Consider the following 26,639-nt stretch of genomic DNA (forward strand, 5'->3'; position numbering starts at 1 on the left):
CAAAAAGGGTCTTGAACAACAAACTGTCAGAGAAGGCTGAAATTCAAATTCTTACATTTATCCAGATGTCTGTTGTTTCTTCATAAATAATGAAAGGTGTAACAGAATCTGGTACGGCATCGACAAGTTTCTGTCTTTCCATTGCATCATCTTCTGTGGGGATGAATAATGCAGGAGGGATCAAGACAATCTGAAGTCGAGTTTGGGAGCGATCCAGTAAGATGGACCAGATGCTGTTGAGAAGACAGATATTAGAGAAAATAATATGCAACCATGAGTATTAGACAGGTCTGAAAATCTCAACAGACACTCATTAGCACTAGGCATTTTGAGGGAGTCAAGAATGTTCAATTACAGATTAAGCCCAAAGCCACATGTAAAATTTCACCCACATAAACAAATCTCTTCCATAACACAAGAACCTATTTCACTTCATTTCAATATTGCATAAGCACTGCAGGTTCAAAAGTTTAATTAATTCTATTCTCCCAGATTGGAATTGTGCTTTAAGGGAGAAAGAGAAGATAAAAATCAGAGGGAATATTTAAGTGGAAAAATTTCAATTGAAATTTCAGGATACTTGTGAAAATACTGTTTTAAATCTATACCTGACAGAAAATAATACTGGCACCTAAATGGACTGGCAGCAGACCCTGCCATACTTATGATGGCTTTGCATGTAGCTCTAACAACAATCCTGCAAAAAGCAAGATAATATAGCAAATGTGTCCCTGCATTTCTTCCACATTTTGGGGGGATGGGGTGGAATTAAAAAGGTGAAAGCCATCTTTAGATTCAAGAACTGGAGAAGTGCAATTCTGGAGAAGCTCCTGGTGAGTTAGAAACACTGTACTACATCATCTACAGGGTTAAAAATGACATGCAAATGTAAGTAGCACTTACAGCAGGTTTTCTGATCAGTAAGTCTGGTCAGGAAGGATGGTCCACTGGTTAGGGTGCTAGCCTAGGGCCTGGGGGACCTGGGCTCATTTCTCTCCTCAGCCACAGACTTCCTGTGTGACCATGGCAAGTCACTTAGCCTCTCTGGGCTTCAGTTCCCCATCTGTAAAATGGGGACAATAGCACTGCACTCTCTCTCACAGGGATGCTGAGAGGACACATACATCAAAGGCTGTGAGTGCCCAATACCAAAGCAATAGGGCCAGGTACCAGAGAAAGAGACAAGGAGAACTCTGGTTTGGTTTTGGAAAAATTGTCCTCCTTGCACAAACAAGCTCGTAGAAATGTAAAAATAAAAGCAGGCTTAAGCTTGAAGACGACAGAGACCACTACATTCTGCTTCTAACTGTATTGCCCCAAACCCTCTAAGCAGAGACAGGATTAACATACGCACTATTTTCCTTCTGGCGTCCACCCAGCTCTAGCAATGTACTCTACTCCTTCAAAGAGGATCTCGAACGGCTGAACTAGCTCTTTATCCACAACATCTGCAATCTGTTGACAAAGCAGCAATTCAGTGACACTGAGATGAACCCCCACAACCAGTTTTCATGCACGATGAGAGTCTGGACACAGAAGACTTCTTCTGTGCAGCTCATGCAATTTAGATTGTTCAGCCTTTGCAACACAGGGGATTCAACCCTGTCTGTAGCCAGACACCAGCATAGTAGGAGAGCTGCACACTACCAGCACAGGCAGGGCTGGGACTTGAGAAATCTGGATGCTGCTCACAAATCCACCACTCGTCTCAGACCAGTCATTGAACACTCAGTTTCCCCATGTAAAGGGGAAGTGATTTGTACCAAGCTATTTTGTAAGGTGTTTTCATCAGTAGATTTTGAACATCCTGCATGACATCCAGTTATCAACGTGGTTCTGATTCATGATATGCAATTCTGCAGTCTGTCCCTGCTGGGAGTGGGAACAAGCCACAGTGGTACCCAAAGGGTTGTGACAGCTTTCCCTGCCTTTGCTGGCTGACATCAGCATCACTATCCCAGCAGGTAGGTGACTGTTGATGGCTGAAGTAGCTCAAGAGTAGAGAGGATCTCAGTAATGTATGGCTGTTACTGTATCTGCCTAGTAAGATTAATTTCTCAACTGTCCAAAGATCTTGGAATGGGCTATGGAAATTTCTGCACCTGTTAAAAAATCCCAGGGCAAAAGCAAAGTTCATCTCCTTCCATATGTTCATGCTTTTCTAAGGTGATACATTGTCTTTGCAACCAAATTTTCCCAATATCTGCAGCCAATCAAGAGATCTGTCACATAAGGAGGTCTAACCATCCACACCTAAAATACTCTGCTCTGCAGCTGAGTTCATAAACCAGTGGTGGGGAAGGAAAGCGCAGCCTTGAGAAATACTGCTGCATACACAGACACCAAGTATCTACATAGGAATGAGCCAAGTGCATTGCCTCCAGAGAAGCCATTAAGCTATCACAACCAAGAAAGTTTATTTGTACTGAACTGGAAAATGAATTTTACCAAAAAAGAATCACAGAAATTATATTTGGAAAACAAGCAGAACATAGAACTTACTCTCCCTTCCGCATTGATTGTCACTTCAGATATCTTGAAAGTGACCTTTGGATTTGCTGTACCTATAAAAACAGATGTTAGCAGTCAGGCACCAATTGTTTGCTTCCAAGAGGGCAGACTTGAACTGTGGATTATTGTGGTGTTATTCATACAGAACTGGAAAAGGCAAACAGCAGAATGCTCTCTGATCAAATAGCCTACTTGCATGTGTGAGACAGCAAAGAACAAGGCAGGGAAAAAAAGACTGCAAACATGAGGCAAACTCAGTGAATGTAATCCTGCAAACAGATCTGATCAAGAGCCATGCTACTGTAACAGGCAGTCTTCTGTCCCACAGTCAAAGAATGCACATACTAGTTGGAAGCAATGCTCAGGAGTGATCAGGATAGCAAAGCAAGCTTTGGTTTACTGTTTGGCTGTTATTCTTGAGGTCATGCATAAAAAGCGATCCAGTGCTAAAAAGCATCTTTGAAAATTAGAGCAACTCACTCTTAAAAACCTATTGCCATGACTAGTGCAGTTAAGATAATAAAGCTATGTATTTGTGTTGAACACTGAAAATCTAAAGTTAACTCTTTACACAAAGCCTGCACAAAGCAGCAACTCATCCTGCCGTACAACTTGCAGTGCTAAATGCTGGGACTTGCTCCACAGCAAGAAAAGAGGGACTATAAAGAATAAAGCCACTGCCAGTTGATCCACAAGAAGACACATGTGGCAAATTTCACATACTCTGAATATTGTCAACGCTGCTGTGAAGTACTCCCGCTTCATCAACCTGTTTTATACACAAAACCTGATGCACTGAGGTGAAATGACTTGCCCTCGGCCACAGTGCTGGCCTATTTAAGCACTTACCTTCTCCCTGGGAAGAATTTTCTACACTACCTCAAGCTTTGCCCTCATAACGACCCACAGAAAAGGGCTATTGCCCCTGCAGCTCAGACTGGAAACTAAGGCCCAGAGACTAAAACCTAGTTGTTTTATTTAAAGGGATTTGGGCTTTGATTGGCTCATTTTCCTAAACTGCTGAAACTTAGCATTGAACAAAGCTATGACAAAATACCCTCAGAAATCTGGGTGTACACAAGCGCTGAAAAAAAACAAGGAGTCATCTCTCGCTTCCTAGGCTAACACTGAGCCTTTCTTCCTCCTTGAACCAAGTAGTAACTCAGGATCATAAGCAGAAAACTTTTCCCAGTGGATCAGGGAACCTGCAAGATCTGAATGAATTCTGCAGTTTGGGAAGGTCAGCCAAACAGAAGATATTTCTCCAAAAAATAAAGATTTCAGGAGTGAGGAAAGTGAACCACTGTTCTCTGTGAGCAATGTGCCCTGCTGTAATAGCAAGGATATCTCAGAAGAACAAGGGTCAGACTGTCAAATTTGCCCCATACATCTGACACATGCCAGTGAATCAGCTCCCAGCAGGTCTGCTTAAGTCCTGCTTCCCTGCTTCCAATGGCACTCCACTTAATATGCTTCAAGCCTGCCCTCACTCCTTTACTGCTGAAGCCTCCAGATCATTTACGGTTTGAAAATATGACAACAGGGAGTTTTCCTGGTAGGCTGTAAGCATGCCGAGTTTGTTGTTCAAAGTCCAAGAGCAATCATGGAAACCAGAGTCCTTCAGAACTTGAACTACCAGGGCACTGCCAGCAGCTAAACAGAAGCCCTCCCAAAAAAGCAAAAGGCCACAAATCTGCAGCTATTTCCTCAGAGACACAGGGCTGTAATGAGAATCAACTCCTCAACAACTCAGATCTGCCAGGATCTGAGACAGCAGCTCCAAAGTAGTGACAATCAGATAGAGTTTCCACCAACTCCTGAGACACCCAGACTCAGAGCTCTTAGTAACCAAATGGCTGGAGTATCAGCACAGTCACCAGTGACTAACCTAACCCCCACAGCAGCAGTTTCTCCAAACACATTTCCACCACCTGAACACCAATTCAAAGACTATTCAACACCTCTCCAACAACCCCCTGCTCTAGGCTAGGAGAGTCACTGCTGTCAGGCACACGGAATAACGTGTCTCACAGAAAAAGAGATGTAAGGTATCAGGGTCTCACCAGTCTTGGGGTACCGGAAGGAATCTGTTTTTCTTGTCTCCAGCATGGGCGATGTGACATGAATAATTTCCACCTCTGACTCATCATTTTCTTCATAAAGAATTCGAAGAACTTTACCCCCATTCAGTGCTGTAAATGAATTAACATTTGCTGGTCAGAACAGTTCTCATTATTGGTTATTGCAGGCATCAATATTCTCTCAGGACCACAAGCAGGTTGGAAGGATAAAGAAAAATCCAACAAAGTCTCTGATTTGTGTTTCATTTAGCAAAACACTCTGAGACTCTTACAACTCCTACCACTGTTGTGAGAAGGAATGTCTCTTCCCCCCATAACGTGCTCACAAGGCCACTGTAACTTGCCTGCCGCTGTAGACAGTTCAAGAGGAGCTATAAGGTTCCTATCTTGCATAAAAACAAGTAACAGAAAAAAGTAATGCTGCACTGGACAGCACTGCAGAGGGGCCACTACCTGTGCCTGTCAGACGCACTGGATCCACCACACTTACTTGGCTGTGCCTTTGGGCTCCACCAGTAGCCAGTGTATCTATCAAACTCCTCCTGCAGCACAAAAGTAGCCACACCAGCAGATTTTGGATCCTCCTCAACATTGTCCAGTTCTAAAAAAAGACACAAAAGATTTAGTTCATGATGTACTGCAGAATGAAACCAGTTCTGCATTATCCCAAACATGGCCCAAGTTCACCCCTTGGGAACAATTACATGATAACAAATCTGACTTCTCAGCAGATTTGTGTCTTCTGCTTCCCCCCTGCTCTGTTCATTTATTTAAGAAGGATCTAACCCTCTCTGACATGGCAGCTTCTTTTAGGAAAGGAAAGCCAAGCCATCCTTCCTTCTTACTTTTACCCAATTAGTCTCTCAGTTTTCTACGTAGTAGTTGAAGAAAGAAAATGTTCTCTCTACCTGAGCTCAATGAATTGGAACCACAACTTTTAAGACAATCAAAGAAAAAAAAAACGAAACAAACCCTTCTGAACAACTGAAACTGAAAATATCAACATTCAGAAAAATGAAAGCATCAGTATTTCATTCACTGTACAAACCAAAAGTAACAGACTTACATAACATCTCAACATGATGACATATCCATAGGGCTTCAATATTTTTCCTGTTACCCTGGAGGTAACTTAGCAGCGCTCCATAAATAATTATCATCTGAGAAGGAGTCATTGCTACAGTTTATTTTTAATGTACTTACATAATATTTTAATATTTAACATTTAAATAAGCTAAAGCATTATTATAAAGTGTCAGAAATATTAATTGAACTAAAATTTAAATGATCAAGTTTAAATACAAAGTATGATTTAAATACAAAACACAACTGATTTTTAAAAAGTGTTTTATCCACAATTTCCCATTTTCCTTCCTCCAGGATACCCATCTAAAACAGAGTTGGAGAGGGTAAGAAGCAAGGACCCAAGTTACTGAGTATGAGGGGCCAGCAGAAGCCACAGTGCTATTCAGAAACTGTCTATATTGTTTCTAAAAGGCCCTGCAGCCTTATTTCACTGACAGAAACTTTCCTCCAGCTCTATTCCACCCACAGCTCCTCCACACAAAAAAGGCAGTTCCAGTAAAAAGGAATGTGCTGTGTTTCAGTAGTAGAGCCCTTCCATATGTATTCAACAAATAACTCATTCTGCCAGATTCCACAGTGCAGGGAAAAGAATCAGCCCACAATATCTGCACTAGAGGAAACACATAGAACATGACAAACAAGGTGGAATAAACAGTGGCCATTCCCCAGATTTCAGAAGAACCCCTAGTGCCATTGCTTAATTCAGTCTAGCAAAAACAAGTGCAGAAGAGGTGTGGAGATTTTAATTGAGGATGCATTACCATTGTGCACAAATGTTAGCCTCCTTTCTTCTCTGGTTTCTATATTAGATATCCAGATGTCATTGCTATGGATAAATGCAATCCAATTTGGATCAGCTGGACAAAGCTTGGGATCCATACGGATATTTGGACAACTAGTCTCTACCAGAACGGGTCTTAAAGGCTGTTGCTGTTTCAAAGAAAAAAAAAGCACAGTAAGCAATGATAACACATGGACACTTATAGAAACTAACCTGGATTATCAGAAGGTCTCTAAGACCACAGTAGTGTGGACACTGACTTCAAATACACAGGTTTACAACAGAGGAATCTATCCATCTTAAACACAGAAAAATACTATGCAGGTATTTTATAGGGAAAGTTGTGCTTCTACCAAGGCTACACAGATTCCACCAGGGTTTCTTTCACCAGTGCTGAGAATTAGCCACAAATCAGAAGGCAGCTTGCCTAGAGAAGCCTGGCACACTCTTAAAAACAGCACCCTAAAAAGGAGCTGGCAGAACATACAATCTCATCCTCCAAAAGCAACTCAGGGTACAGTAAATTCCCCTTGACAACAGGGTTAGACAGACATCAGGCATCTGTTATAATAACAAGAAATTATTTCAGCTTTGAAGTCCAGCTTCAGCACCAGCAGAGCAAAGGCTGCTTGTTCTGCAAGTTATACAGCCAAATCTTGTAACATATACAGCGCTGGCTGCTGAACAGTGACCTCTAAACCACAGCTTGGGAACCAAAGTTGTCTCTGGTGTGACTTCTGACTATGTGAAAGAGCACAGAGCCTTTATGTTGCTTTTTATTGGCATTGCTACTTACGAAAAATCAACAAAATCTGGTGTCCTGCCTTGCTGCCATGGTTTCTACCATTTCTTGTAATTCTCTACCCAAGGTTCTACAACCATGGAAATGCATCCCTATGGAGGACTTCTCCACGTTTCAAGGGTCATCAAGGCTACTTGCCACGCTAGTGCAGCAATAACTGATGATTGCACTCTGCTTTCACTCCAAGCCAAAGGAGCTTCTAGCCAGAGGAAAGTAGTACTGCAGAAAACAGGAGAGATGAGTAAACTCACAGTGAATCCGTGAGGGCCTCCATCTTTTACGTGATAAATTCCACTCCCAGCCTGAAACAGAAAGGTGCCGCTTTCTTGGTGGTAATCATAAGAGGCAATCCCAATGGTGCCAATTCTCTTCCTCTCCCGTAGCAGTTCTTCTTCACGAGAGTACATCCCATAGTCTAGGATGGCCTAATATATGGGCAGAGAAGTACAATCAACCTCTGCTGTGCATGCCTTACTACACTCTCAGAGTATCTCTGCATGCCAAGCTTCCAGGAGCAGATGGCTGTGCAGACACTCTCCTCCTCCAGAATCCTGCTGGCGGCTAGAAGCCTGCTCCTGCTTGTGCCTCTGTCATCGGCACTTGTAGGTGCAGGCCATGATCAGATCCTACACAACTGTAAACCTGACAGCCACTTCTCCCATACCAAGGCCAGCATTATTTCCAGTATACACTTGCATAAGAAAGATCAGACTGAAGGTCTGTTATTTCTAGAACAAGCAGGAGAGTCTTTGCTAACTTTCGCAAAGATACACAGTGACTGGTCTGGTGGGAGGAGAGCACAGCATGAGTTTTATGTCTGGCTGACAGCCTCAGGAAATAACATGGGAAAAAACACACCTAATTCCACATGGGGTTTGTCCCACCTCCTCCAACCTGCCACAGTGCATGGGGCGGGACTGGTGCAGGCTTGCTATGTACAGAGGTGAAAAGCGGACACACGTTCCTGTAAGTGGGAAAGGGATCCTCTGCTCCAGCATGAGTCACGGAGCCACTGGCTGATCCTTAGGGGGACTCATCACTCCCCCCTGCAAGACAAGGATTATTGGAGACTACAGCTCCTTCAGCAATCCCCAGGATCTCACAGCAGAGAATTTGATGCAAATTAGTACTTGCAATCTCTGCCGGCAAAGGAGGAATCATCCAGCACACACAGTTTTTATGACGCACAAAGGCTGTAACTCCAAACACTGGTGAGAAAGCTGTGCTTGTTTTTGAGCTGGCTGCAGAGTTAGCCAAGTACAAGGAGAATCTTAAAACGTTTGAGACAATGAACTCCAAATTTTAACAATGGCTTATAGGTGCAACCCTAAAGCCTGTGTACTTGCTACGCTGGCAAGAAGCACGGAAGAAATCAGGACCCACCGGAAAAAGATCCAAAAGAGGCTTCCAGGAAAGCAACAGGACAGCAGCTTTGTTTATGGTTTTGGGAATTTCAGAGTAGAAGAGCGTGTTCTCTCTGTTCTCCCCAGACATTGCTATTGTGAAAGTGAGGAGGAAAAAAAAGTATATTAGCTTTCTGTTAATAATCCAAACACTCTCAAAGGATACCAAGGAACAGTTTCACAGGCCCTTCCTACCAGAGAAAGTACTGACAGTCTCTGCACTGCAGCCTCACTCTGGGAATTCCCTGCTTCACAGAAATGCAAGTCACGGAGAAGGCAGAGAACAAGGAACTACACCCAGGCTTACCCCATGCTGTCTGAAGCATATCTGTATCTTCTTGAAGGCTGGGGGCCCCCTTTATTTTATAAGCTTTTAAGATCAAGAAGGGCCTTTCTGCTATTCCCCTGGCTGGAATACAGCATGATGCAGCTGGTGTTTCACAGATAACATGTCTTTAGGAAGATTTGAACATCCCTTTCCTGCTCCCCTCCCTCAGTGCTATTCAGATTTCTGAAAGATCCTGCCAAGGCACATGGGGATCAGCCCCGAGGGAGCCAGGTGTGCCCCAGGGAAGACCAAGTCTGACCTACAGCTCAGGAAGTAGCACATAGGAAACCAGAGCTTATCTCAGCTGAGGTCAGCCTTAACCCACCCTCACAACATGCTTGACCCCCACCCTCTGAAAAGGGGAAAAAAGAAACAGATCAGCAGCTTTCCAACTATGTCACTGCACAGCACATGCAAAGACTCTGTGAATCTCAAATCAGAGCTTAAGCAACCAGCCTGAGCAGCAAGCAATGGGGCTGGAACACGGTGCCAGCTCCTCGGCCTTTGTTCTGACCATTGCTTCTCCCCCAATCCAGTTTTTCATGGACTTATGTTGAGTTAGTGCAGCTTTTGACAAAAGCATTCCTCTACCATAAGGCCTGCTCCAAAAAGCCACCCAGAAGGTTGCTCACAGCATCATTTACAGTGCCAAATCACTTCAAGCACAGCTGCAATTTAGAAACGCAGATATATCAAGTGAACACTAATTACTGAAATAATGCAGAAATGAGGCACTGAGGCCAAGAGCAATAAATTACATGAAGTTCTTCATTATCAAGACCAAAAATGGTGAGAAAAACATTTACTCTTTAAGCTGCCCCTGCCCTACACTGCTACTTATTCCCTCCAGAATCCCTGGAAAACCTACTCCATCAATAGCGGAAGCACAAAGGACTCTCAAAATAACATTTATAATCTCTGTTTGGAAGGAAACTTTGAAAGAAAAAAAGGTTCTACCCACTAGTTGTAATTAAGAGAAAGGAGATCAAACTGACACAGCTTTTGGAGAGGGGATATCATACATGGAGTGAGAGAAAACAGACCAAAAAAACTTAACCCATCCTCCCAGCTAGGGAATATGTCCCAAAGGACGCTTCACAATTCTTTTCCAGCTCCAGCAGGCCTAATGGGTCACCTTCAATCACACCATTTCTGTGGGAGATTACATCGCAAGTTTTAATGAGACATTACAATCATGATCATGACATTTGACCAGCCAATCTGGCCTGAAAACCATTCTGATTTAACTGCCGGAAACACCCAGCTCTCAAGAACAGTCAAACTCTAACAGCCTCTGCAGTGACTATTTAGTCAAGACACAGGCTGTCACAGCAAGCTTACCCAGATAGTAGATCCTATCGGAATGAGGTCCTTCAGGATCATTTTTCTTCACAAACATGAAGTCGTGAGGGGCTTTTGCCATCATGTACCCATGATACTTCCGCGTATCTGTGAGCAGTTTCCGAAGCTGGCTCCAGGAATGTCTCTCTACATAGAAAGGTTCCAGTTTTGGCTGCTCCTCTCTCTGGACCTGCTCCTCACAGCCCGCAGTTTCGAAGATTTCAAGGCTCGGCTGTTCAGTTTCCATGGCTGCTGCCATGTTGCATGTTTCTGGAAGAACAGAATAGCAGAGGTTCAGCATTGCCTTCCAGCAGCCCAGCAAATATTCACTTCAGAATCCCAAAATACACCACAGCAAAAGCTATAAGAAAAACACCAGTTCATTGGAGAAAAAAAACCAGCAGAATGAAATGGACTAGAAAAGAGATATCTGCTCTGGAAAACAGGCTGCCATCACTCAGCCTTTCAGAATGGGACTAAGAACTTCACAGAGCCACACAGATATATTGTTGTTTGCCTTTGCCATCCCCCTCCCCCCCAACTACTAAGTTCATGAATTGGATAAGTTCTTCCCTGTTAAGCTCCTGCGTGCTTCTTCCTCCCTGTAAGCTGCATGAATATCACCTCGCGACACTGATATTAGAACAGGGGACGATTAGGACTGTAGCAAGATCTGGAACAACCAACTGCTTAGAACAAACATTAGTAGTCAATTTGGAACTACCAGGCCACACACAATGGGCTTAGCAACTGCATGCCTTTATTCCCATTATTCTCCTATAATTTCTTGGGTTCGTTTGCATCTCCTTTCAAACAAAGCTCAGAAGAGTCTAGCAATGATCATCACTGTTGTATCATCTCAGGGATATAATTACGAATACTGTATGGATAAGACTCTTCCAGAAGTGTGAAGAGATACCAGAAGAAGGGGGACACAGTGAAAAAAGCATTTTCCAAACAGATTTATCTGCAGAATAAGTCTTATCCTCCCAAACAGGTTGTTAATTTAGCAGATATCTCTTCCTGCACTCAGGTGTGCTTTACAAAAGATATATGAGCTGGAATTAACAGCCCAGATGTCTGGCAAGAGGAAACCAAGTCCTTCCACTGTAAATCCCAGATCTGAGGGCAGCTCCAAAAGGATTCACGCTATAAACTCCTGCCACATAGTTCATTACTGGAGAGACCAAAGCGTAAGGATTGTCAGTTCTCAAAAGAAGAGAGTTTTACTACATATAGAATGGAAAGGCTGCAGAACTGTTCTGCACATTGCTAGGGCAGAGCTTGGTGGCCCGAGCCTGACAAAAACACTAATACAGACTAAATAAAGCATTCCCATTGAGCAGACAGGCACTAAAGGACCACCAAATCTCAGGGGATGAGCTTGGGCAGCACAGCTACCTGAGGCAAAGTTCCCTGACAGACTGGCTCTCCTGCTGCTCTACACAGCAGCCGAGATAACTCATCACAGATGAGTAAAAAAGAGATGACCTACACCTTGGAACAAACCCACTTTAACATAAATTGCTAAAAGCAAAGCAGGACAAGTCTGGATTAAAAGTTTGGTTCCACCTTTGACAATACAAACAAAACAGACACAGGTCCTTCTTTTGTCCAAGCTATTTACAACACAAAGACACAACACAAGCTATTAAACAGCCCTGTAAAACTGGAAGGAGAGTTCAAGCCCATACACAGAACAGTGCTCTGCTCAGACAGCACTAGAAACCAAGAATGAGACTTCAAACCTTAATCAGAAAACTCACATCTAATTTGCGGAATTCCAACAAAGAGAAATCTCCTTTTCCCACCTATACCCAGATGCTGACATGTCTTAACCCGACCTACTTCTCACACTCCCCTCTCAAGAAGAGAGATAAATACCGAAGAGCAGTAGCCTTTAACGAGCAAACAAGAGTGAGAACAGCCACCCGGCAAGGTGAAGTTAGTCCAGGGTAACACGAGGATCTGCCTCCCAAGAGATCACTGCGGGATCTCTACCGCAGCCACCTTCTGCCACGTGAAGCATTTTTTTTACACCTTCCTGCAGCCAACAAAGAGAGACCGCCCAATCCCTCACACCAGCTCAGGGGACCCTCCAGCACTACATCACCGTAGGACGTCTCGTATCCGCAGGGTGCGACGGAGGGGCAGGTCGGGCCTGAGCGGGATGAACGGCCACAGCTCTGCCCTTGCCGCCGAGGTGGGAGGAAGCAGGTAGATCCCGGGAGGGGCCCTCCGCGGCGGGGGACAGCGGGCAGGCCTGGCCGGGGGCGAAAAGCCAGGCCGCCCCGGGGCAAGCCTCCCCCCCCCGTCCTCCTCCTCCTCCCCCCCACCCCACGGGGTACCAGCAGCTCCCCCCAAGGACGGAGGCCCCGCTCCCGGGATGCCACCTCCCCCGGGCCCCACGAGGGCCCTCACCCACCCCGGTACTCACGGCTCTCCGCGGCGGCGATGCTGCCGAGCCGCCCCGCCGGGCCACTTCCGCTTCCGCCAGGAGGAGCCGCCGGGCCGCGCTAGGCGGGGCGGCGCCCCCTACCGGATGGGAGGAAGCGGCACCAGCCCCGCCGCGCACCGCGGGGCACGGGCGAGGGCGCCGCCTGCCGGCCTGGAGGACCGGGCTGCGGAGCGCCAAGGGACGGGACGCGCAACTCTCCCCCCGTGCAGCGGGACACGCACGTTGTTCCGTGCACCGGCAGTCGGGACACAGGGTTTACCCCTTGCACGGGGACCCGGGACACAGACACACACTACCTCATGCAAAGCCCCATGCACGGGGATCCTTCAGTTTCAAAAATCGGCTTTGTTTCCCCCCAAAAAGCCAGCACTTCCACACTGATGTGCTTCCTACAGCAAAAAAACCCAAACCAACCAAAAACCCAGCTACTAATGACCAGCCCAGGGCACCCACAGGCCCCGGTGCAGTGAGCCCCCAGCCAAATGTTTCCATACATTTGAATTTCCCTTCACAAAGCAAAGTCACTTTTTGTAAACCAAAGTCTTTTTTGATCCACTATGAACCAGAAAAAATAATTTTGCGGCAGGTGCCCCCTTCTAAATGTGTGTGCAAGCAGAAGCCCCAGGTCACACACAGACCCGACAGCTTTTTTTTCCCCATACCAGCCGCTCGGTGCCATCTCCCACATGCTGCCCCAGGGCTTGTTGGCCCGTGGGGTTTGCGTTCCAAAATAAAGCAGCCCGGCACCTATTTCTACAGCTCACCTGTCCCTCTGCAGCAGTTTTGCAGCCCCACGGGCTGCCAGAGATTGGAAATCCTCCACTCAGAGGCAGGCTGAGGCACAGAGCTAATGCCTCCTACCCACACAGAGATTTGCACAAAAAAACCTCTGCGGGAACATCAAAAAGTACCCTGAAGCTGGGAGGGAGAGGTCGCGCCAAGCTGGGATGGAGGGGAGGATGAACTTTGCCAGTGCAACGTGGGAGGCCACGGGTGAGGCATCCTTGTGTGAACCACTAAGGGAGCGAGGGGCGGCCTTTTTGCAAGTACCACCAAAATCAATGCCGCCCCTTTTTTAGCCTTATTGGCAGCAAGGTCTTGAGGCACATAGTAATTCCACTGTCAGAGTTTAAAAAGGTTGGGGCGTGTGGTTGCGGGGCAGGATACAGATGGCACGGTATTTTCTAGATTTTTATCAGCCCCCCCGAGTCATGGCGGAGACGGCTCGAGAAGCTCTCCGTGCCCTTGCCAGAGGCTGCCTCTCCACGAAGACGTGTGGCGTGGAGGGAGGAGGACCGGGGTCAACACCACGGCACACTCCCTGCAGGTTCCAGTGCCAGCAGGGTACACTCGAGGGACTGGATGTCCCACGCAGTGGAAAGCTGCCAACGGGGCCTGAAAGCCGACAGTGCCCGAAAGGCGTCACAGTTCTGTTAAAATACCTGACGCGTTCTCTCACCGGGGTCACTGCCATCGCGGCCGACACCTCTGGACCCGGCACCGCGATGCGAGGGCACGGAGGAGGCCGCGCATGGGACTGGAGGGAACACGCAAGGCCCCCAGAGGCCGAAGGGGAGAGTGAGGGTGCACCGGACGACACCTGAGGCCACAGGAGGAGCTCCGGGTGGCGGCGGAGCCCAGGGAGAGCCGCGGAGGCGGGGAGCTGAGCAGACGCCTCCCTGCCGCGGCGGCCATTGCCGCCCCTTTCCCCGCTGCGCGCAGGCGCAGTAGGAACCGCCCACCTCCATCCCGCGAGGGCGGTGGGCGCTGTGCGCAGGCGCGCGGGAACACCCCCCCCCACCAACCACCCCCCCCCCCCGCGCTGCCGCCTCGGGAGCGGCGCGGCGCGTGCCATGGCGGGCCCGAGCCTGCGGCCGCACGTGCACTGGGCGCAGCGGCACCGCGAGCTCTACCTGCGCGTGGAGCTGAGTGACGTGCAGGTACCGGAGGGGGGGGGGCGGGGGGCGGCTGGGGCAGGAGCGGGCAGCCCCGCCCCCCTCCGGGGAGAGGACGGGGGGGGGGGGTGTGACCCACCCGCGGACCCCAACTGCGAGACACCCACGCAGCCCCGCTCCCCACCGGCGGGTTTGCCACGCGGGAGGGTCGCGGGAAGCTTAACGGCGGCGGGGTCTCGCCCCGGAGCGAGGGTGGGCTGTGCGCGGGGGTTTGGGGAAGCGCGGTGCTCGCTTGGGGCCAGCGAGACCCCGTCCCGTCCCGTCCCGTCCCGTCCCCGCCACTCGGTGTGGGTGCGTGAGCCGCCGCCTAACGCTTCTCCTCCTTCTGCAGCACCCGGACGTCACCATCACCGACAACGTGCTGCATTTCAAAGGTAGGGGCTCCGTCCTTGCTGGGGAGGGCTGCGGAGAGGGGGGGGGGGGTGTCTCCTGCGAAGCCACCTCTGCTCCAGGCAGCTCCCGGCTGAGCCTGGCCCACCCGGGTGTGCGGGTGTCCCGGGAGGAGAGCCCGGGGTGCCGGCAGCCACTGCTCCCCATCGCCGCCCTTGGTGAGGGCGACCGAGCTGGGTGCTGGGTGCCGGGCCACGTACGGGTACGTCGTGACACACGCCCGCCTACAAGCCGTTGTATTCTAGTAAGGGTAGCAGGTTGTATCTTATCTAATCAGAAGAAAACTCCCCAACCCTCTCCCTATATTTAAATATCAGCGAGATTTCCATATGTCTTTGCTGTTGGGAACATCTCGGCAACTGAACCCCGGAGATAACTCGCAGCAATTTCTCCTTTCACAAAGACCTTGTTTGCAACTGTTATCAAACCTCTGCATCAGGAACTAGTGCTCGATTTGAAAGGTAAAGCAGATCTCTTCCTAAAAGATGGTTTTGTTTCAGCCAGGCAGCTGCACCTTGCAGCACCGTGGAGCTTGTGCTGGCTGGCTCGTCCGGGTAGGGCTCAGGATATGCTGTAGCGGTTTTTATTTGGGTTTTCCCATTTATTTGGTGGCTTTCTTTAAGATGCATTGTCTGGGAAATGCTGCCTCCCTGGTGAGCCGCAGCCAGGGCCATTTGATAGGGTGTTGTTGCGCATCATGTTTTCACTTCAGGATCAGTTTACGGCTTGGAAGGGTGGAAATTAAACTCAGCATGCAGGTTTTTGGAGCTCTTCCGGGGACGAGACCCACTTGTACGGGAAATGAGAGATGAACTTGCCCTCCTGCTGTTGGGAGGGGACTCCCCCCATCACATTCCTATGGACCCACCGGAGACCAGACTCCCTGGGCACTCGCTTGTCGGTGCGGAGGCTGGATCCCCCAAAGGTGGGGGATTTTCCATGGGATTCGAGTTAGGCATGAGCAGCCTTTTGAGCCCCTCTTTTGGGAATCTCACACGCTGCCTTCCTGCGAGCACGGACCCTTTTGCAGCACCGTGCAGAGTTGCCATAGCTTTAGCTGCCGACTCCAGCGACTGCACCTCCGAGCAACGTTTTGGGCTGTTTGTGTCTTCCCTGTTATTGTGTGGTTTCCTCTTGCCTCCCAGCAAGGCAGGGGGAAGCACTGTAAATAACTGCTGAATATTTCTACGTATAAAGCGTCCTTTGCAGGTGGGGTGCGTGAAACTAGCTAGGACCTTCATGCTGACCATTAATTTTTGTCTTTTAGCTCAGGGTCATGGTGCCAAAGGGGACAACATCTACGAATTTCAGATCGAGTTCCTAGAACCGGTTGAGCCTAAAGTAGGTATTGTGACTTTTCTAACTCTTGCAAAGAGAAAGTAATTTTTTAAAAACTTGAAAGGAAAACGGTTGCACGTAAAGTTCACAATATGCTGTTTAGATTTCCTTGGTGACTCTGTAACTGCTGCAGACTAAAAGCTGTCTGTGGTGGTCCTCTGTCCCGGTGTTCAGCCACCATCCTGCTTTAATGCAAATTGCCTCACTGGAGCTAGTGCTCGCGTGGGTCAGCTTTAATAGAAACAGGGCCTTACACATATCAGTTGTTTAATAGTAGTTGTCATTTTTTAAAAGGATTTAAAGCGGCAAAATAATGGGAGAATTTGGCAACGTGTTGTCTGATGCAACCTTGATTGGAGAGCAGGGAAACACTGTGCTGCAAGGTGTCAGCGTGATGTTTCCTGGCTTCTTTTGCAGCCCCACAAAAGAAAGCTGTGAGAACTCATGCTTCTGGCTTGTGCAGATTTCTTAGGTTGCCAGTACAGATACGTTGTAGCTCCCAGTGCAAAAATCTTTTCTTAATTCCTGTTGTAGTCTGATAGGAGAGAGCTTGGCTGGAAGAGCAGCCCCTCCGCGTTGCTCGCAGGTGGCTGTAAAGTCTGTCTTTACCTCTGAAAGCTGTTGGGGGCACAGGAAAACTCTGGGCTCTGCTCCCAGTGCAGGATTTGTGCTGCTTATTCCTGGCTGCCTGCTGGGGACAGCTGCAGTCAGACTGGGAGCCACCGTTCGCCTCTGCTGCTTCAGCAAGGGAGGAGACCGCCAGAGGGTGAATTTCTAGGGTCCATCAGCAGTGTGGCTCCTACCAGGTATTGAGTGGCAGACGATGAACACTCTTGGTTCCAGGATCTGGTCACCAGTTTGTCACCTGGCCTGTAAAGTGGCAGCTGCCTGGTTCACAGTGTGCGGAGGGGTGCCCGCTGCTGGCCGTGCTTGTCCTCTGTGCTGGCAGACACGGGTCTGCTGTGAGCCAGGCCTGGAAGGCAAGCCCTTGCCTCTGCAGAGCAGCCTCCTTCCAAAAGTCTAGTCACTCTGAGTCACTGGAGGGACAAGAACAGACTCTGAAATCTGCGTAACTACAGATGGTCAGGACCAGGAAGTATCGCAGTCCAGGGTTTTCTCCTTTAGCTTTGCTGTGCACCGTGAGTGCCTCTTGCTGGTGCCAGGCTGGCCACCAGCGGGAGATGGAGCTTCTGACAGGCAAGGACCAGGCGTTAGTAACTGTAAATTACAGCTGCAGCCTTCAGATGTCCTAGGAGCACCCAGAAAGCCTTGACAGAGCAGTGCTGGTGTAACGTGCTCAGTTAATAATGCAGCTCATGGCTCTTCTGCATCAGTTTCAGCTGGTTTGGGAGGCAGTCCATGCAGAGCACCCTGGCGCAGCGTGGAGGGGTGCAATGGTGGCAGTAAGGGTGGGCACCCAAGGTGACAATGCTGTGGGCTGTGAGGATGGAGAAGTTCTAGGCTGCCATTATGCAGAGTGTGGCCATGGTGGAGAGGCCTCATGGAGCGGCAGTGACCACACTGCCAGGTCCGTCAGCTCACGATTATCTCCAGATATTTCCTAAGGCTGTTAGCTCTTTGTCTCGCTGTAGCAGATGTCACGTCGGGTCCCCTGTTTTGGACAGGGACCTGTGGCTGATGGTAGTGTTGTTTCTACCACTGGCTAGAGGAAGTGGGTGGCTCATGGAACCAAATGCGGAAGGTCTAAAGCCAAGATTATGGGTTCTGCCTAGGAGGGCTAGCGCCAGGGTCTGTGCTCGCTCTTTGTGGTGGGATGCAACGGTGCTGTGTGGTACAGGCAGGCTTTCAAGCTGCTTAGGAAGTCCTACAGCCATCACAGTTGCCATCTTCAACTGGGCTGCCCTTTGCTTCCATGCCTTGCGTGGCAGAGAAATGCTTGTGTTGCAGCAGTCCATGTCGTCGCTGCCTCCTTGATAAGGAGAGCTTGGGTATCAACTCAGTCTCAGAGCTTGTTTCTTAGGACTTTTGCTGATGTATGCTCCTGTGCCTGCCCTCAGCCTGTATGCAGGGTGACTCAAAGGCAGCTGAACATCACTGTGCAGAAAAAAGAGAGTAACTGGTGGGAGAGACTCACCAAGCAAGAGAAGCGCCCGCTCTTCCTAGCTCCTGACTTCGACCGCTGGTTAGATGAATCGGATGCTGAAATGGAACTGAAGGAGAAGGTCAGTCCTGTGGGCACGTGTGGCTTGTGCTGTCAGCTACAAAGCAAGGATAGCTGTTCTCCTGTGCTGGAACTTCTGTTCTTCGCTTGCCTGGAGTTGTCTGGCATGCTGATTGTTACTGCTATTTCATACAGATCCCACATAGAATTGGATAAACAGTTCAAATTGTAAGCAGGAATTTGGAAATAGGCACACTTCTGATTAGAAAGAGCAGCAGCGTGAATCTGAACTGGTGGCTCTGCGCTAGCTCAGCACTGGCCAGGGTCTGCAGCCAAAGGCTTGCACCCCTTGCCTAATGCCTTTGCAGCCCTGTGTCCCGATCCATATGAGGATCATATCAATGTGCCATACAAAGCCCAGAGACACCAGTCCTGGGCAGTGCTTGTCTGGAAAGCAGGGATTTCTAAGGCTTTCCTGAGGTGCTGGGCTGGCCCCGATGGTGCATTCCCACCATCTGGTAAGCTGGAGCAGCTTACTGCAGCAGGGAGGTGCAAGACCATCTTGGAAAAGACTTGAACAGACCACATTTCTGCAAATCTGTTTTACAACAAACGCTGCCCTGTTCCCCTCCACAGCCACTGAGCTTAGCGCGGAGGAGAAAGGGCCGCTGCAATGCCAGGAGCGAGAAAGCAGCGGTGAAGGGCAGGCAGAGAGCCTGGGCTGGATGTTCTCAGTTCCCTTCAGGTCACTGGTGGGTCATGAAATGTTTTAAGGAACAGCTCTAAGAATCAGTAATAATTGAGAATTAACACAGAAAACAGCAGGCTTTTTCAGCAAAAGCATCTAATTACTAGAATAAAATACATAGTGAAGGCAGGATAACTAGTTAACACCCTCTAGCTTTTGCTGTACCATAATTTCTGGATGATCAATGTGGTGTTTTATGCAGCTGAAAATTTAAACCCTCCCTCTAGCAACTGGCTGCTTAGCTGAGTTTTAAACCCACTAGCTTTGCAGTAGTATAGTTAACAAATCACTTGCTAATTACAGTAACAGTCTTTAAAACCTTATCCTTCATCTTAAGGAAGAAGAAAAGATTAACAAAATGAAAATAGAATCCAGAGTCCCAAAAGACCGTAAGTAACCATACCTTTTTAAGTGTGTAAGGTGGGGTTTAGAAAGCTGCTGTCACTCTTATACGCAAAACCTCAAGTCTTGTGGAGCAATTTTGACTGGCTTGGTGCATCTTGGAGGGGGACCTTTGTATTGTGAGCTATTTAGAAATTTAATACAAATGGACTGCAGTTTCCAAGGAATTTTAAAAAATCTGACTAGCAAGAACTGAATTCTAGCAGATGATGGTAAAAGCAGGCAGAACCACAGTGCACACAGCAACCCTTTTATCGCAATCAATAGCTTCCCTTTTTCTTGCAAGCTTTATTCTCATAGAAAGCCTGGTTTGCAGCTGTGCTCTTTGCAGAAGAGTTACCATTGTACTCTGCTCACCTGATGTGTTTATTACTGATTTTAGCTTTCAAACACCTGAAGAAGGGATACTTAATCATGTATAATCTTGTACAGTTTTTGGGATTCTCTTGGATTTTTGTGAACATGACAGTACGACTGTTCATCTTAGGAAAAGGCAAGTAAAAAGCACTATTTTATTCACATGGGGGGGGGGGGGTGTTTTGGTTTTTTTTAGTGTTGTTTTTAATACTTTCCGAAGAGCAAAATCTAAAGGAAGACATACTTAGGAAACAAAACTGTAAATGCATCACCAAAGCACACAACAAAACCCTCTCAAAAGCTATCACAGTGTCAAGCATAGGAAAATACTGTCCTCTTGTAAATCACAACTGCATATTCTGATGAATGATACTTGTACTCTGCCAAGATTACTTCTAAAGAAATCAGTTGGAGCTCACTGCAATGTTAGTATTTCTGAAAATGAGCTGGGCAGAATATTTTGTTTTTGCAGCAAGAACGATTCATTCTATTGAGGTACAGCGCTATCGCTTTTTTGTCAAGTAATTACTGAAATAGCTCTTGATCCTTCTGTTTATGAAAAAGACCACTTGAGCAGTGTTTCTGGCCTAACTGCTGTAACTTCAAGATAAGGCCTATAAAGAAGTTACATAATTATGCATAATGCTTTTTTCAGATACAACTAGAATCCTGTTACCAAAAGCTATGCTGCTGCGCCAGCTTCCTGGACATGGAAATTCATTTGTTCTCTAAAATGGTTTCCTGTGTCTTACAGATTCCTTCTATGACACATTTCACACTGTTGCTGACATGATGTATTTCTGTCACACCCTGGCATTAATGGAGATCATGAATTCACTGATAGGACTAGTCAGATCACCGCTGATACCTGCTGTAGTGCAGGTAAATATTTTAAGATTCTTCTCCTTGCTCTTCCCATGTTTAAATTAAATCTCTATTTTACACAAGTGTTGAGACTCTCCTAAAATAAGTGATAACAACCTCACTGGCACTGGACTAGAGAATATATTATTCAAGACGCAGGAATCCATGCGTACCAGTCTTAGCTGTGGGAGGCTGTCTTCTTCCATCGCCTAGGTAAGATACTTGAGGACAACAAAAGCAAGAAGCGGCTGATGAAAAGTACATGATTTTGATTTGGTGCCAGTGCCCTTTTTATCCTGGTTGTGGTTGTTGTGCATAAAAATGGGGATAGATGATTTAAGACTAGATCCCTTGGACTGCACTTAAATACAGAGCAAAACACGTGCTTATAAGAAGCAGGTCACAGCTCAGCTGCAGAGTTAGTTATGTGCTCAGGATGTTTTAGACATGAAGAGTAGATAGCCTGCGTGTTTTTGACAGCAAGGACTTGCTCTTTCTTTTGATGAAGAGTGTGACTGTTCCTTAATTTGTTTTTCTTAAACAGATACTTGGAAGAAACTTTATTTTGTTTGTTATCCTCGGAAGCTTAGAGGAAATGCAGAGCAAACCTGTGGTGTTCTTTGTATTTTATTTCTGGAGTATCATTGAGCTGTTCAGGTGTGTGAGATTTTTCTTCTAGCAGGTGTGTACAGAACAATGTGATCGTTCCCAAGAACTCTTTAAAGAAGATTTTGATCTTTGTACCTTTTGGAAGAGTGGCACTAGTGCATTGGCCCCAGAGGGTAAAATCTCCTTTGGATGTGGACTATTGCAGCCTGCCTAGGTTGCTCCATCTGCCAAAAGCTGGGACAAGGCTGGAGACTGAAAATAATACTGCCCTGAACCTAGGGAAACCTGTTTTTTCCTTTTTTTCCTTGAGGGTTTTGTTTTGAATTTCCATTGTTGAGCTGCATTATGCTCTGTTTCTCTTTCAAAAGAAGTATTTTGAAAGGTTTATTAGGCAAGCCAGGCAGTTACATTCATCTGTATGGTCAGATTAAGAGCATTAGTTCTGTAAACTGCCAAATAAGGGTGCATCCATCATGATCCATAGGAACAATTTTTTGAATATTCTTGCATAATTTGGGAATTATGTTGACTATACAGCATATATATACAAGACTAATTCTAGTAGCAGCTTCCATTTTAAACAGCGTCTGTTTCTTCTCACACTGAATTGGTTTTAGGTATCCATATTACATGCTTTCATGCATCGGTATAGAATGGAAACCACTAACCTGGCTCCGTTACACTGTCTGGATCCCTCTCTACCCCTTAGGAGGCTTGGCAGAAGGTATGTCCAAAAAAGGCAGTTTAATAAACAACGAAGTCAAGGTTGGGCAAATAACTCAATTTTTGGTTTGGCTGCTGGACTAAAAAAAAAAGAACAATAGATAAATAGATGTTTGCTTTGAGCTGAACCAAATGTAAGCATTTTTGTCTTGCTGAATCCAATATTTTTTTCAATTTGATGTGAAAAGAAGTCTTCCTTGTGGGCACTGGAGATGAAAGTAAAGGTAACAAAAGGTTACATGAACAGATTGACCAGGAACACACTGCAGTCCATGTGAGCAGCACAGGATGACAATGCTCGCTTCCCTCTGCTTATCCAAAGCAGTGTATTTGCTTTTGTCTGCTAGACCTGACTTGGTCAGCCTGCCTTGGGTTCACACCAGCTCACAGGTCCTGACATCTTGTTAATCATTGCACGGGACAGGCAGAGGCCAGTTCTTCTCTGAAAGCAGCATAGCCTGTTCCGAGACAGGTGTGGTGCTTGCCAGATAGGGCTCTGCTCCCCTTCTGCTTGGAGAGTGACTGCTTTGTGGAAGAAGCAGTCACCCAGTCGTCTTGCTGTAGCCCCTCTGGGGGCGGTGGTGGGGGGGTGGCTTTACAGTGACCTCTTCTGTCTTAACAGGTCTGGATTATTTTTAATTTTTATTTGTTTGAGAAGCGTATCACCACTCAGCCTCTAGCTGTAAGAAATGTGTTGTAATGATACCTGTCAGAACCTCCTTCTGTGAGCCAGTAGGTGTGGGCATTGCCTAACCCCAAGCACAGGAACGACCATGCCTCTTTCATTGCTGTGGGTACTTTTCCATGGTAAATACTGCTGGCGTGGGCCCTGCAGGCTACAGTTGTGTATGAGAACAGTGTCTCACCAGGCAAGTTCACTGTGTTTAGCCTTTTGTAGCTGAACTGCTATACTACCTCAGCTAGCTGCTTTCCATCATACTGCATGTTTAAAAAAACAGCTTTAAAATTGGTATAATTGATGAGAGATAGCAAATAAGAGGGGAATATCCTGAAAAAGTTGGTGTGGGCTGGGCAATTCTATATTTCATCTGTGTTTGGTAATGATGGTGGCCTTCTGCTTTCAGCCGTCTGTATCGTTCAATCCATTCCAATCTTCAGTGAAACAGGGAAATTTAGTCTGGGATTGCCAAATCCACTGAACGTCACAATCCAGTTTTCATTTTTTCTTCAAATATACCTTATAGCCTTGTTTTTAGGTAAGATATTTAATTGTATTTTTCACTATTGAAATAAAAAGGCCAGTTTCCTCTGAATAAGTATATTTTTCAAAGAAAATAAAATTCCTGCATCTTGGGGGATCATGGCAACACAGAACCGCTTGAGGTTAAGCATTATCCTTGTTGCTTGTTTATGTAAATTTCTCAGTGATGGAGGGGAACACACCTACAATTAGCACTGGTTAGCCCCTGCAAGGAGACCTTTGTAACAGGTTAGCAGGATTATCTACTGATCACTTGGGTTAAAAAAATAATTTTTACATGTATTTATAACCTCAGTATACTTAGTTTCCCCTTTTACATGGTATTTGAGCTTTGGAATGATTTAGTGGAAATCTAAACATAATTTCAAATTAAAGCAATGTTTAACTAAACTGCATTATAATCACTAATGCAACGCAAAGTCATGTTTTTCCAGGAAGCAATATACAACGCTCTTCAAATACTAGTATATTTAAAGAAGAATGGTGCTTGATACATATTTGGTTTCTGGTATTACATTTTTAAACCTAAGTTAACTTTGTAGTATGCACACCATATGTATGGGTATGCAGTCAGTAGAATCTAACCTAGAATTTTAAACTGAACTTTCACTAGATTTTACCCTTTCACAGACATTGCTTAAAGAATACCTTTAATCGCATTTCACTCTGAAATGCTTGTTTGATCCTTCCCCAGCTCTGCACAGCCAGTGTTGCAACTTTCTCAAAGTGACAAACCAACCTTCTGAGCAGCCTGGTACCAAACAGCCTGTGCAGCAACTCCTACCTCACCCAGCAAGAAAAAACTTGCATTATCTTTCAATGCTATACACACCCTTAAACCATCACTTTTTTGTGTGGTGGGTGGTTTGTGCGGGTTTTGTTGTTTTTTAAAATTTGGTACAGCCATCTAGCATTAAAAAGCGGCAATGAAGTTCTACCTTAAACACTTCATTATTTTTCAGGGGTATTTGTAAACTCCCGTCATCTCTACAAGCAAAGGAAACAGCACCTTGGACCAAAGAAGAGAAAGATGAAGTAAAGGAGGACTGCAATGCTTTCTTACCTAATTTATCTCAATGACAAGATAAGCCTCTACTTCTTATGGTTTTACCCACTGTAATGTAAAGAATTTTGTAAAATTAAATGATCACGCTAGATTTCATGATTTCATAGTGAATTCAGGTAACACTTCCATATACTGTATTTTGTTCCCTTTCAATCACGTATGCATGGCATTTACCATTGAACAGTAACATTTAAACTTGTATTCTGTCAACTACCATATTAGAAAGAAATCCTATTATCTGCATATAATATGCTTACAAACAGTGGAGCAGCACTAAATAGAAATAGTGTTTATCTTTTAATTGGATATTTGCTCTTTCAATATTGCATGCAGATAGGGCTTCTGATGTTGGGATATACTACTACTTGGCCCATGCTGTTCCTAGGGTGCATCTTGATGGCAGGAGGAGCACAGTCTGAGACCACAGTGAACAGTGTTTGGGTGTTTATCAACTGTTGGGGTAAACTTGCTCAGCACATACCCCTGCCTTTTCTTCTGCAGCATACTGATGCTGCAGAATTAAAACTGGAAGTAGCTAATGCCAATTTAAATGCTACCAACTTAGTCTGTTTCTAGTTCAGCCTTAACAGAATAGGAGCGCTGTGTGGATCCTAGAATTCCTGTAGCAACACATCCTTATTCAGTCACAAGGGAAGGGAAGCTGCCACTCTGTGACGTGGTCACGAACGCCTTCCTGATTGCTAATGCAAGCACTGAAACATAACAAAACAAGGAAACATAGGTACCAGCTTTCTCCTAGCATGTGAACGAATGCCAGCAGAACACCATCCCACCCATGCAAAGGGAAAATGTGGAACTGTCATGGGAGACCAGGGCTCCTCTGATCATTCCTGGCAGTGCTGTAGCTCCTGTATTTATAGCCTTCAGAAAGGCAGTAAAGACTGCTTTTCTACTTAAACTTCAGGGTGCAGCTGAAAATTTAGTGTATATGCTGCTTTGGCGGGTCCTTGGTGGGATGGAGCAGTGAGTCAAATCGTGTATTATTTCGATAGCATGTATCAAAGCTCAGTAAGGGGGATCTTACACAGGGTTTGAAAGGACCCCTTCCTCTGCACTTGCTTTAAACAACAGCAACAAAAGATAAGCTCCTCCCACATTCCAGGTCATCTGCTCTCTCACCTGGAAACCTTTGTTTCAGTTGACTTAATTTCAACATGGCCTTCTTCACACCTAGCCTCCTGTAGTTAATTCCAGATCCCTCTGGCCTCCTTAATCCAGTTTAGAAAATGTACAAAAAGTTTGCTCTAAACCGCACTGTGGTTATGAACAGGTTGCTTCACAACAACTGCCACTGCCCCCAGGGCAATGCAAAGCAATGCCAGCAATCCCGAACAGGCACTAAAGTTGAGATTAGCTTAGTGCCAGGTTACTATTTATCTTTTTCTACTGTAAAACAGTAAGAATCCTCCAGAAAATTATTTTCTATATTAAAGGTAACAAGCAGCTTACTGTTTGTGATATGGACCCAGGGAATGTTACTGTAAAGGAAAGGAAATAGTGTTATACAACGATTTTAACAAAGAACCGGTACAAGCTCCACGCTGCATTTCACAAATTGTGTTCTGTCAACAAGAGGCATGATGCAACTTCTCTTTAGGGATATTCAAGACTCCCACTCAAAGGAGAGCGCAGCTTACTTTACTCAGGAGAGTTGAGCATTATTTACACACTATTTCACTTAGCACACACTGTACCTATGTTTGAAGTATGTCAAAGGATTGAATTAGCTGAGCAACGGAACAGCAAGGATCACTTTCATACTTTATCATTTCTCCACTGGGCATTTAAACTTCTGTTATGAAATCCATATGTATTCATACATTGTATTTCTCAGTGAAATTGTGGTACCTAGTGCAAGTTGTCATGGATCTTACACTACTGAATTTTAGTCCTTCAGAATGAATGTGTTTCTATTAATAAAGAAAGATTTACAACCAAATTTTGCTTTAGTTCAGTTGTTTGTTCTTTCCCTGAATGCAAGAAGTTGTTTAATTTATTATTTAACTCCTGTGATAAACAGCTGGGAGCCAA

The 26,639-nt window shown here is 46.1% G+C and overlaps 2 protein-coding genes across 9 annotated transcripts in view; one reads left to right on the plus strand and one right to left on the minus strand.

Annotated features, from left to right (window-relative positions):
• The window catches only part of DPP8 (dipeptidyl peptidase 8), a 31,991-nt gene extending 17,518 nt beyond the window's left edge, over positions 1-14,473 (minus strand). For 4 of the 7 annotated variants that reach the window (XR_012652701.1, XR_012652702.1, XM_075044607.1 and 1 more), the window contains exons 1-10: positions 12,771-12,822; positions 10,334-10,603; positions 8,645-8,757; positions 7,513-7,686; positions 6,440-6,608; positions 5,083-5,193; positions 4,575-4,703; positions 2,503-2,564; positions 1,355-1,455; positions 56-233 (exon numbers count right to left, since the gene is read on the minus strand). Coding sequence is in view for 5 of the 7 variants with exons in the window: in XM_075044607.1 (XP_074900708.1) it covers positions 56-233; positions 1,355-1,455; positions 2,503-2,564; positions 4,575-4,703; positions 5,083-5,193; positions 6,440-6,608; positions 7,513-7,686; positions 8,645-8,757; positions 10,334-10,592 (1,296 nt within the window). In the remaining 2 variants the exon portion in view is untranslated. Of the gene's footprint in view, positions 1-55; positions 234-1,354; positions 1,456-2,502; positions 2,565-4,574; positions 4,704-5,082; positions 5,194-6,439; positions 6,609-7,512; positions 7,687-8,644; positions 8,758-10,333; positions 10,604-12,758; positions 12,823-14,233 lie in introns of those variants that run through there. The other 3 variants (XM_075044610.1, XM_075044608.1, XM_075044609.1) reach the window with 3 other exon arrangements.
• A 139-nt stretch (positions 14,474-14,612) lies between these two features.
• Positions 14,613-26,547, plus strand: HACD3 (3-hydroxyacyl-CoA dehydratase 3). Of its 2 annotated transcripts, XM_075044612.1 has the most exons (11): positions 14,613-14,731; positions 15,078-15,120; positions 16,404-16,477; positions 18,493-18,657; positions 19,682-19,733; positions 20,129-20,239; positions 20,858-20,985; positions 21,512-21,624; positions 22,194-22,300; positions 23,385-23,516; positions 24,484-26,547. In XM_075044612.1, exons 1-11 carry the CDS (start codon positions 14,645-14,647, stop codon positions 24,558-24,560), a joined length of 1,089 nt encoding a protein of 362 aa, XP_074900713.1. In that variant the 5' UTR covers positions 14,613-14,644; the 3' UTR covers positions 24,561-26,547. The 2 variants fall into 2 exon arrangements, with proteins under 2 accessions (XP_074900713.1, XP_074900714.1); XM_075044613.1 differs by lacking the exon at positions 23,385-23,516.
• The last annotated feature ends 92 nt before the right edge of the window (positions 26,548-26,639 follow it).

The sequence above is a fragment of the Buteo buteo genome, chromosome 13, assembly GCF_964188355.1.
Source record: "Buteo buteo chromosome 13, bButBut1.hap1.1, whole genome shotgun sequence".
Classification (NCBI taxonomy): Eukaryota; Metazoa; Chordata; class Aves; order Accipitriformes; family Accipitridae; genus Buteo; species Buteo buteo.

What these genes read in the sequence shown, in the direction of transcription:
- HACD3 (XM_075044612.1), top strand. Translation starts at nt 14,645, where the DNA reads ATGGCGGGCCCGAGCCTGCGGCCGCACGTGCACTGGGCGCAGCGGCAC. An exon ending in TGATACCTGCTGTAGTGCAG is followed by an intron (nt 20,986 to 21,511) that starts GTAAATATTTTA and finishes TTTCTTAAACAG; the next exon opens with ATACTTGGAAGAAACTTTAT. An exon ending in CTTAGGAGGCTTGGCAGAAG is followed by an intron (nt 22,301 to 23,384) that starts GTATGTCCAAAA and finishes TTCTGCTTTCAG; the next exon opens with CCGTCTGTATCGTTCAATCC.